The 12,771-nt window shown below is 50.3% G+C and overlaps 1 protein-coding gene across 1 annotated transcript in view; it reads left to right on the forward strand.

Annotated features, from left to right (window-relative positions):
- The window catches only part of LOC123952905 (neuroblastoma breakpoint family member 12-like), a 166,088-nt gene that overhangs the window by 14,450 nt on the left and 138,867 nt on the right, over positions 1-12,771 (forward strand). Inside the window, exons 7-8 of the mRNA XM_046022588.1 lie at positions 3,817-3,928; positions 6,150-6,209. Coding sequence (XP_045878544.1) covers positions 3,817-3,928; positions 6,150-6,209 — 172 coding nt within the window. The remainder of the gene's footprint in view (positions 1-3,816; positions 3,929-6,149; positions 6,210-12,771) is intronic.

Genomic DNA, 12,771 nt, shown 5'->3' on the forward strand with positions numbered 1-12,771 from the left:
CAACCCACACTCATTTGTGATGCAAAGCCGGAGGTGTCTTTGCTCCTGATGTCCATTAAATGTCTCTCCTCATCTCCAGTGCTCTCATTTTTATACCCATACAATGGACCTTGATTTTTTGTCCCTTTTCAAAGATGCTGTCAGCCTTACCTGCATCTTTGGCTTTGTCCTTTCCCTGATTTGACTGCTCTGATTCAGTGAGTCCTCATCGGTGTATCAGGACATCCACACACCTCTGCCATCAGCTTGCTTGAATGGCTCCCTGAGCAAAGCTGAGCCCGGCCATTCCCCCTCCCCATGCATGGCTCCCACGTCTGTGTAGTCGAAAGGATTGTCCACAAAAGATTCCTCTTGATTTGAGGGTTTGCAGATTCCATCCATCATCTGGTCTCTGTGTCTAAATGCCTTTCAACCATCATACCTAGCATATCTCATGAGATAAGGTAAGGTGAGAAGGCTGCAGTACTTTTTGAAAACTCAGACAAGCTGTTCCCCAGAATCTATAGTAAAACACACGCTTCACTCTCTACACAGACTCTTTCTACGTGGCCCCACCACATCGGGGAGCTCCTGCCCAGTGGCTAAGGGAAGCAAACCATGACACATTCCCAAGACACTCCCTGAACCCTCCTGGAGGGTTTCACTCACACTATCCTCTGCCCCATTAAGGAAAATTATGCCCGAGTGCTAGCTGTAGCGGATATTTCATTCTAATGTACCGATGCCATTCCGTGTAATGTGACTGGCCCTGTCTCTCTTTAGTCGTAGAAAATCACAATGATCTTTGGGAGGTAGAAGACCAAGACCCGATATACCCCAGGTAACTCTGAAGAATCATGGGCTTTAATTCAATGGGGACATCTGGTGAGCTAGGCAAATCTAGAAATTGCTAAATATACCTCTTTCACCCATTCTGACAAGCACGGAACAGGCCATTAGCAATGCTTTCTGCTTTACTGGGACACTACTGTAAGCCCCTTTCTCAGTCCCTCCCCAACCTGGAATCTGCAGGCCCCTGATGCAGTTATACTAAGCGCACAGGACTTCTTGCATTCTCACGGTCACCTTTGACCAAACCCAGCCGAAGATGCCATCCGTCTCTGCTGCTTTTGCATTATGACGCTGGTAGGAATTCATGGCAAGACAAGTGTTCAAAAAAAAAAAAAAAAAATTCATGTCTCCATCTTTAGCCAAGTAGGCCCTGGACACACAAGCATTCTAGGAATCTCCAATACTGCCATACCCTGAGGTGGTCTTGCTCCTTTCTGCAAATTTCAACAAGACGTAGGCAAAAGTGTTGGCGCTGCTTTTCTTGTTTTCTGAGTGTGCTGTTTGTTGGGACGGTGGTGCACTGGGGAGGTTCAGACTCTCTTCCTTTAAACTCCCATTTTGGCCATGCTCTGACCACCTCTGGCTCTGGCTCCCTCTCTCCTTCCCGGATCTATCTCTGCTTCATCCACACTCTGCCCCATTTGGAGGCACAATGGTTCGTCTCCGTTGATGGGGACTCCCCGTTTGTTCTCTGTGACCAGTCCCTCCTCCCCGCTGCCCAAACCCACTCGGACTCCATGTTGACTCAGCCTTCTTGTTGCATCTCCAGTCCTCCCTGTAACACGAGGCTCTGCAGGGAGCTGCCCGTGGTAGAAGAGAATGACGTCCCACAGGACTCACTGGACGAATGTTATTTGACGCCTTCAGTTGACCATGACCTGCCAGACACCTGGAGGCCTCATACAAGTGCCTCATCCACACATGACAAGGAGGAAACCTTCGAGGGTCTGGATGGAGATGGTAAGTACTCCCACTGTGAGGGGCACAAACTTCCTGGGAAGGGAGGGTCCCAGGAAGTCTGTCTTCTCTGGATCCAACAACATAAATAGACTGAGAGAGGCAGCCCTGCCAACAGGCCCTATAGACTCATACTGGTTTGTACATGCCCTTGGAATGAATTTTCAAAACACTGGCACACCTGGGTGTTAAGCCTCCAGCACTTGATCTGCACTCAGGTCCTCATCTTGGGGTTGTGAGTTCAAGCCCCATGTTCTGATCCACACTGGATGTGGAGCCTACTTCAAAAGAAAAGGCATCATGTGCGTCGGACAAGTGTCCTTTCCTTCTGTCCCAGACTATCCTGTGTCACCTGCCCCCTCATAAGCAGCAGGCTCTTGGTACCAAGGAAGGTCAGAGAAGAGAAATGGAGGGAAAGGGGCAAAAACTCAGCCACTGCTATCTCATCCCACTGCTATCTCACCTGGAGGCATCTGGGTAACAGGCCTCTTTCTTCTCAAGAGGAGCCTTTTTTGACCCTTGAAATTCGATGGCCACTTGTATGTCTTGTGTATCTTCCTGCAAGCTGTCTGGTCTCCACACTGCTGTGCGTCTGCTCCCTATGGGCAGCATCTGTTTTCTTTCTGCGGAGCTCAAACTTTTTCCTCCCGGGGTGCCGACCGTCCTCTGGAGCATTCAGATAGGCGATCCTGAGCACCCGGTCTTGTCTGTACCCTGCCCCATGGATTCAGTGAAGCCAAGGCTCTAGTCCCGGTTTGCCTCCTCCACGGGTGGTAGGCTTCTCACCCTCTGTGCAGCATCAGTGATTTTTTCCTGGAGTGGATATGGTTTCAGTCACGTGTCCACTCTCAGTGCCATAATGTCCTCTAAGTGATCAGCAGCCTGTGCACCTTACATGGCTATTGGCATCATTCGGGCGCAAAGCAGACTTGTTTCCGTCTCCAGGATCTTCAGAAACGTGGAGCCTGCTGAGTATGACCCTCTTCCGGCCATGCTCACACAGGTGCACAGGCAAAAACCCAATTCCCGTTCTTCCCACTCAGGCTGTTTTTGGGACTTCCCTTCTGGGAGAAATAGCGGCCTTGTTAGGAGACTTTCTTTGCTGAACAAAAACGTGCTAGCGCCACCAAGGAGTCCATGACGTTCCTTACTGTAACAATCTTGTAGAGTGAAACTGCCTAAGAAATGTTTTGTCCCTCAACCTTATTTGGTCAGGAACAGCCTTTCCACCCTAGAACTACCTTCTCCTGTGTTTCCCCTTCCTCCCCGAGGGCCAAAGAAACCAGGCATCCTCAGCATTACAGCAATTCGGGAGGCACAAATGAAACACACAGTTATTTGGCATTCTCCCAGGGGCAACAGATCCAGATGAGTGGGTGGGTGGAAGGGCAGACAGATTGCAGATGAGAAGCTTCAAAAGGTTCAGAGGTGGGAAAAGCAGCTGTAAGTTGGCCCATGCTACCTTTCTGCAACTCGCTCTTCTAGGGGTACCTGAAGCCTCGAGGCTGAACTTCTTCCCCCGTTCTTTTTGTTTCCGCTACACACGGACAACTCCTTCTCCCCAAGTCCCGAGCACTCTCCAGAACCTGCTCTCTAGGCTGTAAGACCAAGGTTACTATTAACAGAATGATAGGCGTGAGCTACTGGGCCCATCCGAAGGTCCTGCGGAGTCGGGGGGTGATTTTCACCTCAGGGACTTTGCAGCCTGGTCACCTGCCAACCCAGCATCCCCAGGCTCAGAGGGAATGGGGACATCTCCTTCATACCCATGATGTCTGCCTTCGTACCTGCTCGCACGGTGGTCTCCCAGACAGGCGGGGGCATCAGACATGGGTGTTCGGAGAGCACTCAGCTAAGGAGCCCTGGGATTGGATCCCATTGAAATGTCTTCTCGCTTTAGCTCCGATGCAGTCTCCCTGTCACCAAGGGCCGTCGAGTGGAAACTTGACTTTCCCAAGAGCACGGGTGCCAAGTTCCGGAGCACAGACACAGCCAAGCACCCCGGTGGCTGATTCCCTGCAACGGCAGCTGGACCAGCATTTGGACCGTGGTGACAACAGAGCCAGGCTCAGCCTCTCCTCCGCCGTCGGGAGCCTGGGCGCCAAGATGGGTTCTGGGGACCAACGGCCGCTCCTCCGAGGTGAGAGGGAAGGGGACTAGGAAGCTCTAGTCCCCGTGTTGGTCATCACAGACTTGTGGCTACAGGGAGCAATGGGCAGAGGTTCAACCCCCACGATGCTGCAGTACAGCAAGGTGAGCAAGAGCCTGGTGTTCAGTATCAGCTCTGAACCAGGTGCTGGCCTTGCAACTTCCTGGCTGTGTAACTGGCCAACTCTCCCTCTTCTCATGGATTTTCCCTTCAGTCTGCTTACGGAAAACCACAAAAAATGGGGTCTCCGTCTCATTCATGTTGGGAACGTGAAATACAATTTATAGGGGCCCTGATTCAACAAAGTTGCTTGACAATATGCATGAATTTGTCACGTCGAATCCTCAGATGCCTGTGGTGTTTCAACTCTTGGAAATGGTTTCAGGGCATTGTTTCACGTGGGGAGGAATAGTTTTAGGCAGATCTACTATCGCCGGATCCCATCCTGCCTGCCTTTCTCAGAAAGGCTCACACGCCCAGTTTTCTCTCCTTCAGCATCGTCAAGCCAGTCTTCTCTGTTTGGCGCTCACAGACACTGTAGTAATACTGGCCTCCCAACACCGCCTCTTGCTGATTTTTGGTTTTTCCTTTTCTAAGGTGATAAGGGTCCACTTTGTTCCATGAAGTGTACACGTCACTCTCTCCTCTGGTCCTCCGTCTAGTCCATCTTCTCCCTTCATCTCCGGGGCCTCATGCCCAGCCTCCTGCTCATCAGGATCCACCTCTGCTCAGATGACCTGAAGACTGAGCTTTTCCACCCTCCTCTGCACCCTGTCTTCCTTACCAACTCCAGCACTCAGAGTCCCTTCCTGGAGCCTGGGGTGCCTTGGGGCTCCTCTGTCAGGAGCTGAACTCCCTGAGAATTGAGGAGATGCAGTTCCCATGGGGAGGCCACTTCAGTAGCAGTACTGTGGCACCGGGAGGGCCCTGGAGAAAGAGCTCAGTGAGTGCTCGGGGAAGCCCAGCCCGGACCAGGGCCTTAGAACTCGCCATCCTTACTGTCTTCTCCCTGCAGCCTGTCACTTCTCCTTGGCGCCCATCGTCCTGGCCCCGACTCACCCCGCTGGCCCCCTCCCTCTCTCTGTGACACACCTCCCACTGCTCAGGAGGCCTGAGCAAGAAACAAAGCTCCATGCCAGCTCCTGGGTCCGCTCTGGTTAGTATAAGAAAAATGCCTCAGACAGGCCGACTTCTTAACAACAGAAATCGGTATCTCACTGTTCCGGAGGCGCGCCAGAACCGCAATCAAACAGGGACACTTTCGGGGCCTGGTGACTCTGCCTTCCTGGCTCAGAGGTGGCTCCCTTCTGTCTCTGTCCTCATAGATCCGTCGCCTACAGAGGCGACGGAACCCTGTGAGGTCTCTTTTATAGGGTGCGAATCCCTTCTAGGGGAGGATCTGCCTCCCAAAGGCTCACCCCATCAATACCATCACCCTGGGGCATTAGGTTTCACCCTATCAGCTGGGGGTGAATACACACTTTCACGCTGTGGCAGAGGCTTTTACTCTGATTTGTTCCCACCGGCTCCCCCATGGAATACTTCCATGGTCACTGTTTCTCACTACTGCTTTGCTCCTTCTTTTGGATTCCGTGTGTTTTCTTTTTCTCACTGCAGTTGAGCAGAGGCGGGGTTAGAATGCTACGGTCCCTGTCCACAAATCCCTAATGAATCACTGCCTCCCTTGGATACATCTGTACATACAGACACAGACATTTCTATCTTAGGTCACACACATGGTGTCTATTCGGTGGGTATATTATACGTAGTGCACATGTATGGAATGTTGGTCATGTTGATGCATGTTGTATACATTCCCCAGCTTGGTCTTCCCTGGTTGGCCCCTAAAGGTTTCCCTTCATCCTAGACTTTTTGAGTTCTACAGTCTCTTCTCTACAAGAGTACAGCCTCTTTCCAGCACGATTTCCTTGTCTCTGTCTTCTCTTTCCCAGCACTGTTTCTTTTCACCAATTGTTTCTCCTGATTTCACTGTTGTCCATTGTGAACCTGTTGGGCTCCTGGCACAGTGAGCCTTACTTGAGTATGCGAGTGATAGCCCAAACTGGAAATAACCAAATTGTGTCCACGCACCTGTGATCTGTCAGATGGCCTTTCTTGTTCTGTCCCCTGTCCTTCGTTGACATCATTGGAGGTGGAGGCTCAGAAAGACCATGAATCACAGCGGATCCTGTTGATGTGCTTTTCCTTGCAGAAATGGCTTTGGATGCATCCACGTGCATGAAGAACCCTCCCAAGCTGGAGCGTGATGCTGGTGAGGACTCGTGGGACAGGCAGCGTGGCTGCCAAATCTATGGCCACATAAAAGCCCTCGGTGTCATGAAACAGAAGATTCCCAAGAGAACACTGCAGTTCGGCCAGTGGAGACTGGCATGCAGATTCCCTGGCCTTCAAGCTTAGGGCCCAGAGGTAATCATGTCTTTGGCCCTTGGGGGCCCTTGGATTCCTATTGCTCTCCTTCTGATTATAGCTGCCCCCTCATCCCCGACAAAACGCACACACTGTCTGTTCTCTTGCTCTTCCTCCGTTGGCCATTCCCACAGCTGGTGCCAGCCCTGTTTCGCGTGGGGGCTGCCGCCCGCCGGCCCTCGGTCTCCATCACCGGGATGCAGCTCAACTCTGCTGTGTTCCTGCTGGGCTGTCCTGCGATTCCCTCTCCCCTCTCTCCACACCCATGGGGAAGCCGGCCCCATGGCCCTCCTCAGCAGAGCAGCATTATGACACCCATCCAACACATAGAGCTCAGCCAGAAATCACACTCTTTCTTGGCTTCCTTGCCTTCCTTCCCCACTTCTCCAATTCCAAGCCTCGTTCTCCCGGGAACGTTTTGTCTGAATGAGTCACTTGCACAAGCATTCTCCTCTTGGGACATTCAGGCAATCTGAGCTAGGGGGACACACAACCCTCAACTTCTCCATGTGAATAAGAAGTATTGAAACTGACAAGAAAGAGCCACCATGACAAAATGGAATGAGAACCCGCGTCTCAGGTGGGAGGGCCACCCGGGACCGGCTGGAGTCAGGCTTCTCCTCAGCCCCTATAATACCGATACAGTGAGAAAGGAATATTGCATAGAAACCCAGTCTCCAATACATGATCCCTTCCCTGATCGAGGTCTAGGAATTTCAGGTTTCTTGCTTCCTATGGTGATAAAAACCACACTTCACCAAGTTACTACGAGGACTTCCCAGCCACCTGACAGGTTCACTACAAATTGAAAGAAAATAATCCTATGGTGTCATTCTACAACATCTCAGGAAACAATCTCAGGTCTCCTTCTCCGACAGATCCATTTGCAGGCCCTTCGGAACACAATTGGAAGAACGGAGAGGCTCTATGCTTATGGAAAGTTGGGGAAAAAAGGGATGAGAATCAAGAAAGCAAACGTTAATCCTTTTCCATGTGCGCTTTACAGTTTGGTGAAGCTTATACTTACTCAACTATCCCTACAAATGCCCCAAGGTCTATCCTGTGTGAGATGACACTCAGAGAACATTGTTGTCCTTGAGGGAAAATGACATGTCCCTGAGAATACCCAGGCTGTCCTTTTGTGAATTCCCCTTGGGCTTTCTCCGTCTTGGGTTCTTCCCTCAGCACCTTTGGGCTTGTTCCTGTGAGGCGAAAAGTGACCAACAGTATCTACTGCCTGCCCCCACCTACCGATCAGGTGCTATCCTCTCCCTCCCCACAAAGGTTTGCACAGGGCCTGAGCCTGGTTTTCGGCCCAGGGTTCTCAGTCACAGGTCACTTATCTTTCAGGGGTCCTTGGCCCCTGGGGTCACAGCTGCTCCTCTGCACAGGGCAGAAAAGAAGTTAGAGATACGCAGAGGCCCCTGTTGGCTCTCGCAGTCTAGGACTCATCCCAAAGGCTGGCCTCCTTTTCAGAAGACTGGGACAAGGGTGAAAAGGGCATGTGTTTGGCTGCCACGGGTCCCCTGCTTCCTGCAGCGGTCTGTCTCGGAATGCGCGGGGTGCGTGCTACGTGCCCACCTCCCCGGGATGCGTCAGAAAGCCATCACTTGGCTTCTGATGGAGGGGCTCAAGGGTGAAGTGGCTGCAGAGGAGGAGGATGTTGGGATCTGGCAGAAGCTCACAGCAGCTTTAAGCTGGGACATCATTAGCCCCTGCTGGGGGAGCCCAGGGGTCCCTGGATCCTCCAACACAGGCTATCAGTTTAGTGAAATTATTACTTCTGACTTGGGGCTCTCAACTCCCCCTCTGCCTGGGTGCGGCTCCCCCTGCGGCTGCTCTTCTGGAGAGGCCTTCAGCTTGCTCCTGGCCTCTGTGCCCAGGCCGCCACCCCTCCAGGCTCAGCCACCAGCATCTGCCCAAGACTCACATTGAATTTCTCTCTCTTTCCCTCTCTCAGATGCCAAATACTTCAGAAACCAAGAAAAGAGATGCCTCGTGTGAATGAAAACCCCATCCGGAAACCTCATCCTAAAACCCCTTCATTTTCCACTTGATGAAAGGAAATCTAAAGCAGCACATCGAGTTAAAGCCCAAACAGACCACAGGAGGGACCTTTTGCTGACAATCCACATCACAATCACAAGCCGTTCTCCATGATTTTTACTGGGAAAGACCCACTGGAGGGGAGAGATTCTAGCCCTTCAGCTCCCGTTGTGATAAACCCCTCAGGAGACCAATGCCTGCCTAGATCATACCCTGTTTCCAGAGACCTTCAGTCTTGCTGATCTCCATTCCATCCTGCAGAGAACCGGAGTCAGCAGCACCACGGGAAGAGGCCACATGTCAAACTGGACATTCTGGGCCACCAACTGGGCTGCGCTAGAAGCAGAAAGCATTAACTACGCCGTGTTCTTGCCGGAGAGGTTCAGCCTGAATCTGAGCATGAGGGAGTTATCAGACAGCTTCAGGATGCAGACCATTGAACCAGATGGCGGGTCTGTCTTTCTTCACCAATCCGTGTCACCACAAATCAGAGACAACAACATGGAGGAGAGATAGGTTGGGTTCCAAAGGACTAAAAGAATGTGTTGCTGTATTTTCTTATTCCTTTGGAACCCAAAATATCTCCTCACCATAGGTGGCTGTCTCTGGTGCTGGTGACATTTCTTTGTTTGTAGGGGACAGGCCAGGTGTCTAGCTTAATGGCCTACATTCTGAAGTTGTCTGATCAGTTCCTCCTGATTAAATTCAGCCTGTGCCTTTGGCCAGGACGCTCCACGGTTAATGCTGCGTGTGTCCCAGCTCAGCCTACCCGGAGACCAAGAGGGTCCAGTTTGCCCGTCACCATTCTTGTGAGAGCAGCTTTGCTTACTTTGCTAGGGAGCGCCTATCAGATAGATCTGTTCACAGCAAGACACATACTTTGCTTTCTAAAATTAGGAATCTGGTATGTGGTGGACTCTGAGGATGGGAGACGAGCCTCTTCTCTTAACATCTTTCTCTACAATGTTGCAATCTTTTAAGGATCCCTGTGGTACCTCATAACCCTATCTGTGTTTGTACATTGGAAGAAATCTAACCTTTGGATATCTATACAATGTGTATTTGCTGGCACTGCACTGTGGAAAAGAACATTCTGTCCCCCTTCTATATCATTAAAGTTTTGGGTTCGGATAATCACTATGAACTTGTGAATGATTGACATTGGATACCTAATCTCTTACTATCATGGTGATTTGGAGGATCTGGACATACGGTCATGGGAATGTTCTTGGTTCTCATCGTCAGAGTTAGACCGAGTCTCCATCACCTTTAGGCTCCACTTACCCTACGGGGAGGAAATGCTTCTGTGTTTGTCTCTCTGAAGTACTTGTTTTCTTTTCTGCACGCGCACCGGTGTGCTTATGTGCCAGTCTGCTCTTTAGGAAGGTCATATACGTAGGGCTGAGCATTGCCCTGAAAGTCTGTGGACATGTTTGGTTCCCTATTAGCTTGCCAAACTTTCTCCCTTCAGTTACTAAGTGGGAAGGGATCTCTCAACCTCAAACTTTTGACATTATTGTATTTTCTCTTTCGTTCTGTAGCAGCCTGGCTCTTGGTATACTATTGTTTGCACCCAGCGAAACAGATGTTGTTTACATCCTATTTTTCCCACCTACTCCACTCCCAGAGTTTTGTCGTACAATTGCCATTAAGTCTATTCAACAGTGACCAGCTGTTGGAAAGTCAGCGTTTCCTCTGCCATCTCTCATTGGGGGACGTTCACCTTCAAAGGACTCCTAGTGATGCAATGAGGACTCCAGGAATGTTCCATATTCAATACTCTTTTTCTACTGCCTGCATACGAGGACATCCTCGCTGAATACAAAATACTTGCACAACCAGTTTTACGGAGTGTTGAAAATAGAGTGCCATATCAGGGAAAGACAAATCAAAACCACAGCGAGATACCTCCTCCCATCAGTCAGAATGCCAACAGTTAACAACTCAGGAAACAACAGATTGTGGCAAGAGTACAGCGAAAGGGGAACCCTCTGACACTCCCGGGGGCCATGCAAACTGGTGCAGCCACTCTGGAAACCAGTACGGAGGTTCCTCAAGAATTTAACATCCATGACTCCTAAATGAACCCTCTATGTGTAAGTTGCTTTCCTTGCTGTTCTGATTATGTCATAGGGACCACGTCTCCCTGGCATCGAGTCCCTCATCAGACTCCCTGCTCAGTGGGGAGCTTGCTTCCCCTTTTCTGGCTCCTCCCCATTCATGCTCTCTAATTCAAATAAGCAGGTAAAATCTTAAAAAACAACAACAGAAAACACAAGCAACAAAACAAAACAAAACAAGCAACAAAGAAAATGAACGAGATAGCCACTCATACCCGTCAGAATGGCTAAAATCCAAAAGATAAGAAACAACAAGTGTGGGCAAGCCTGTGGAGAAAAGGGAACCCTCTTGCCATAGTGCTGGGAACACAAACCGGTAGAACCATTGTGGACGACGGTATGATGGTTCCTCAAAAACGTAGAAACACAACTCCCCTATGATCCAACAGTCCTACTCCTGGATATTTACTCTCAGAAATACATAAGCACTAGAAGCAGGAATACATGCAAAACAAAATTCTGGAAGGAGCCCAGATGTCTATCCACAGATGACTGGTGAAGACACTGTGGTATATTTATACCAAGGAGTATTATTCAGCCATAGAAAAGGATAAAATCTTGCCATTTGAAATGAGACAGCGGGATCTAGAGTCTATTATACTAATGAATTAAGTCTGTCAGCTGATCCAAAGGCGTCCATGGAAATGCAAATGACCTCGAAGTATCTAAGGGATGTTAACAGGATGGAGTGGCAGACCTACATGGCCTATTCCCCAATGACTATAGAAAGAAGTTACACAAAGTAAAAGCGATTTGTGGTATTCATCTTCGGTTGTAAGAGCTTCTGCACATTCTCAGTGCAGCTTGGAAGTTGCCTTCACCCCTTTTCACTTTAGTTACTTGATCTACAATCTGGCCACTATTCACATTTTTTGAAGACTTCAATTACATTATTTGTCAGAGAGAGATACAGTGACAGAGGGAACACAAGCAGAGGCAATGGGTGAGGAGGAAGCAGGCTCCCCGCTGAGCAGGGAGCCCGAGGTGGGGCTCCATCCCAGGACCCTGGGATCAAGACCTGAACTGAAGAAAGAGGCTCAACGACTGAGCCACCCGGGCACCCCTCTTTACATTATTTTTATATGAAGAGAGAATACTGAAGTCTGGAAAGCATCGAAGTTCTCAGAGACAAAGGCACAACATCGCTGATCATTAGGGCAAGGATGCCCCTATTAGACTTTGTGAACTTGCCTCGATTTCTCCAGCTGGCCAAGACAGAGACGGGAGCCACCGATACCAGCAGTTTCCTCCGGAGACCTGGGAAGTATCAGCTACTTTGGGCCACCATGGAACCCAGGTGTTGGCAGGCAGTGTCCTGAGGAGTGGAAATCTGGTTGCAGTCCCTGGGTTCCAAGATAGGATTCTCGGGTCCCTGGGCCAAGAAAGGGCAAAAACACGGTGAGAGACCGGGACAATCACTGATGTCATTCCCCAGGCAGCACTGGCCACTACCTCCCAGGAACTCACCACGCCCCCCACTTCTCATCACTTCTGCTTACTAGACTGAAAGCCCTGTGACAGTTGCGATGATGTTGTATTGACCTCTGTGTTCATGGCTCCAAGGACCAAGCCAAGCACTGAGGAAGCTCTCAGAGACATTCCTTCCCTGATCCAATAGAAGTGGTCGAAAGTCTCAAACCTCCACTGCAGTCCTGGCCCGAATGTCCTGTAGGAATGCTCTCTGCTTTCTCTCAGGAGGCAACAAATCCCCTTCCTTAAAGAGGAGCCGCACCACACTCTCGATGTCCCGGTCCATGCCCTCCCGGTGAGCTCTGATGAAGAAGGGACGGTCCCCTTGGATTCTTCTCAAAGGCTCACCCTGTCATTAGGATTTGAGGTACTTGGCCTAGCCCCCAAGCCCTTTTGCTGAGCAGGGAGCCCCCTGCCCCTCCCCCTCACCATGGGACTTGATCCCGGGGACCTGGGGTTAGGACATGAGCGGAAGGCAGACTCTCAAGCGACTGAGATCCCCACAGGCTACAAGATTTTGTTGGCATTCTCCCACTCACTGCTTCACCTCCGCAGTGAAATCTTCTTGATGTCAGATTCCACGTTCTTAACACAGACGAAGGAAAATGAGACCCTGAACATATACACAAAATATATTGTGCATAAAGCCCTTTACCACCATAGATTCCAAAGAATATTACTGGTATCACTGTCTCAGAGGCAAGAGCCCCCTCCTGTGCTCGTTTCTGACCTTACAACAATAGTCTGCAGTAAGGGTGGACCTCTGCAACT

This window comes from Meles meles, chromosome 1, assembly GCF_922984935.1.
Source record: "Meles meles chromosome 1, mMelMel3.1 paternal haplotype, whole genome shotgun sequence".
Lineage (NCBI taxonomy): Eukaryota > Metazoa > Chordata > Mammalia > Carnivora > Mustelidae > Meles > Meles meles.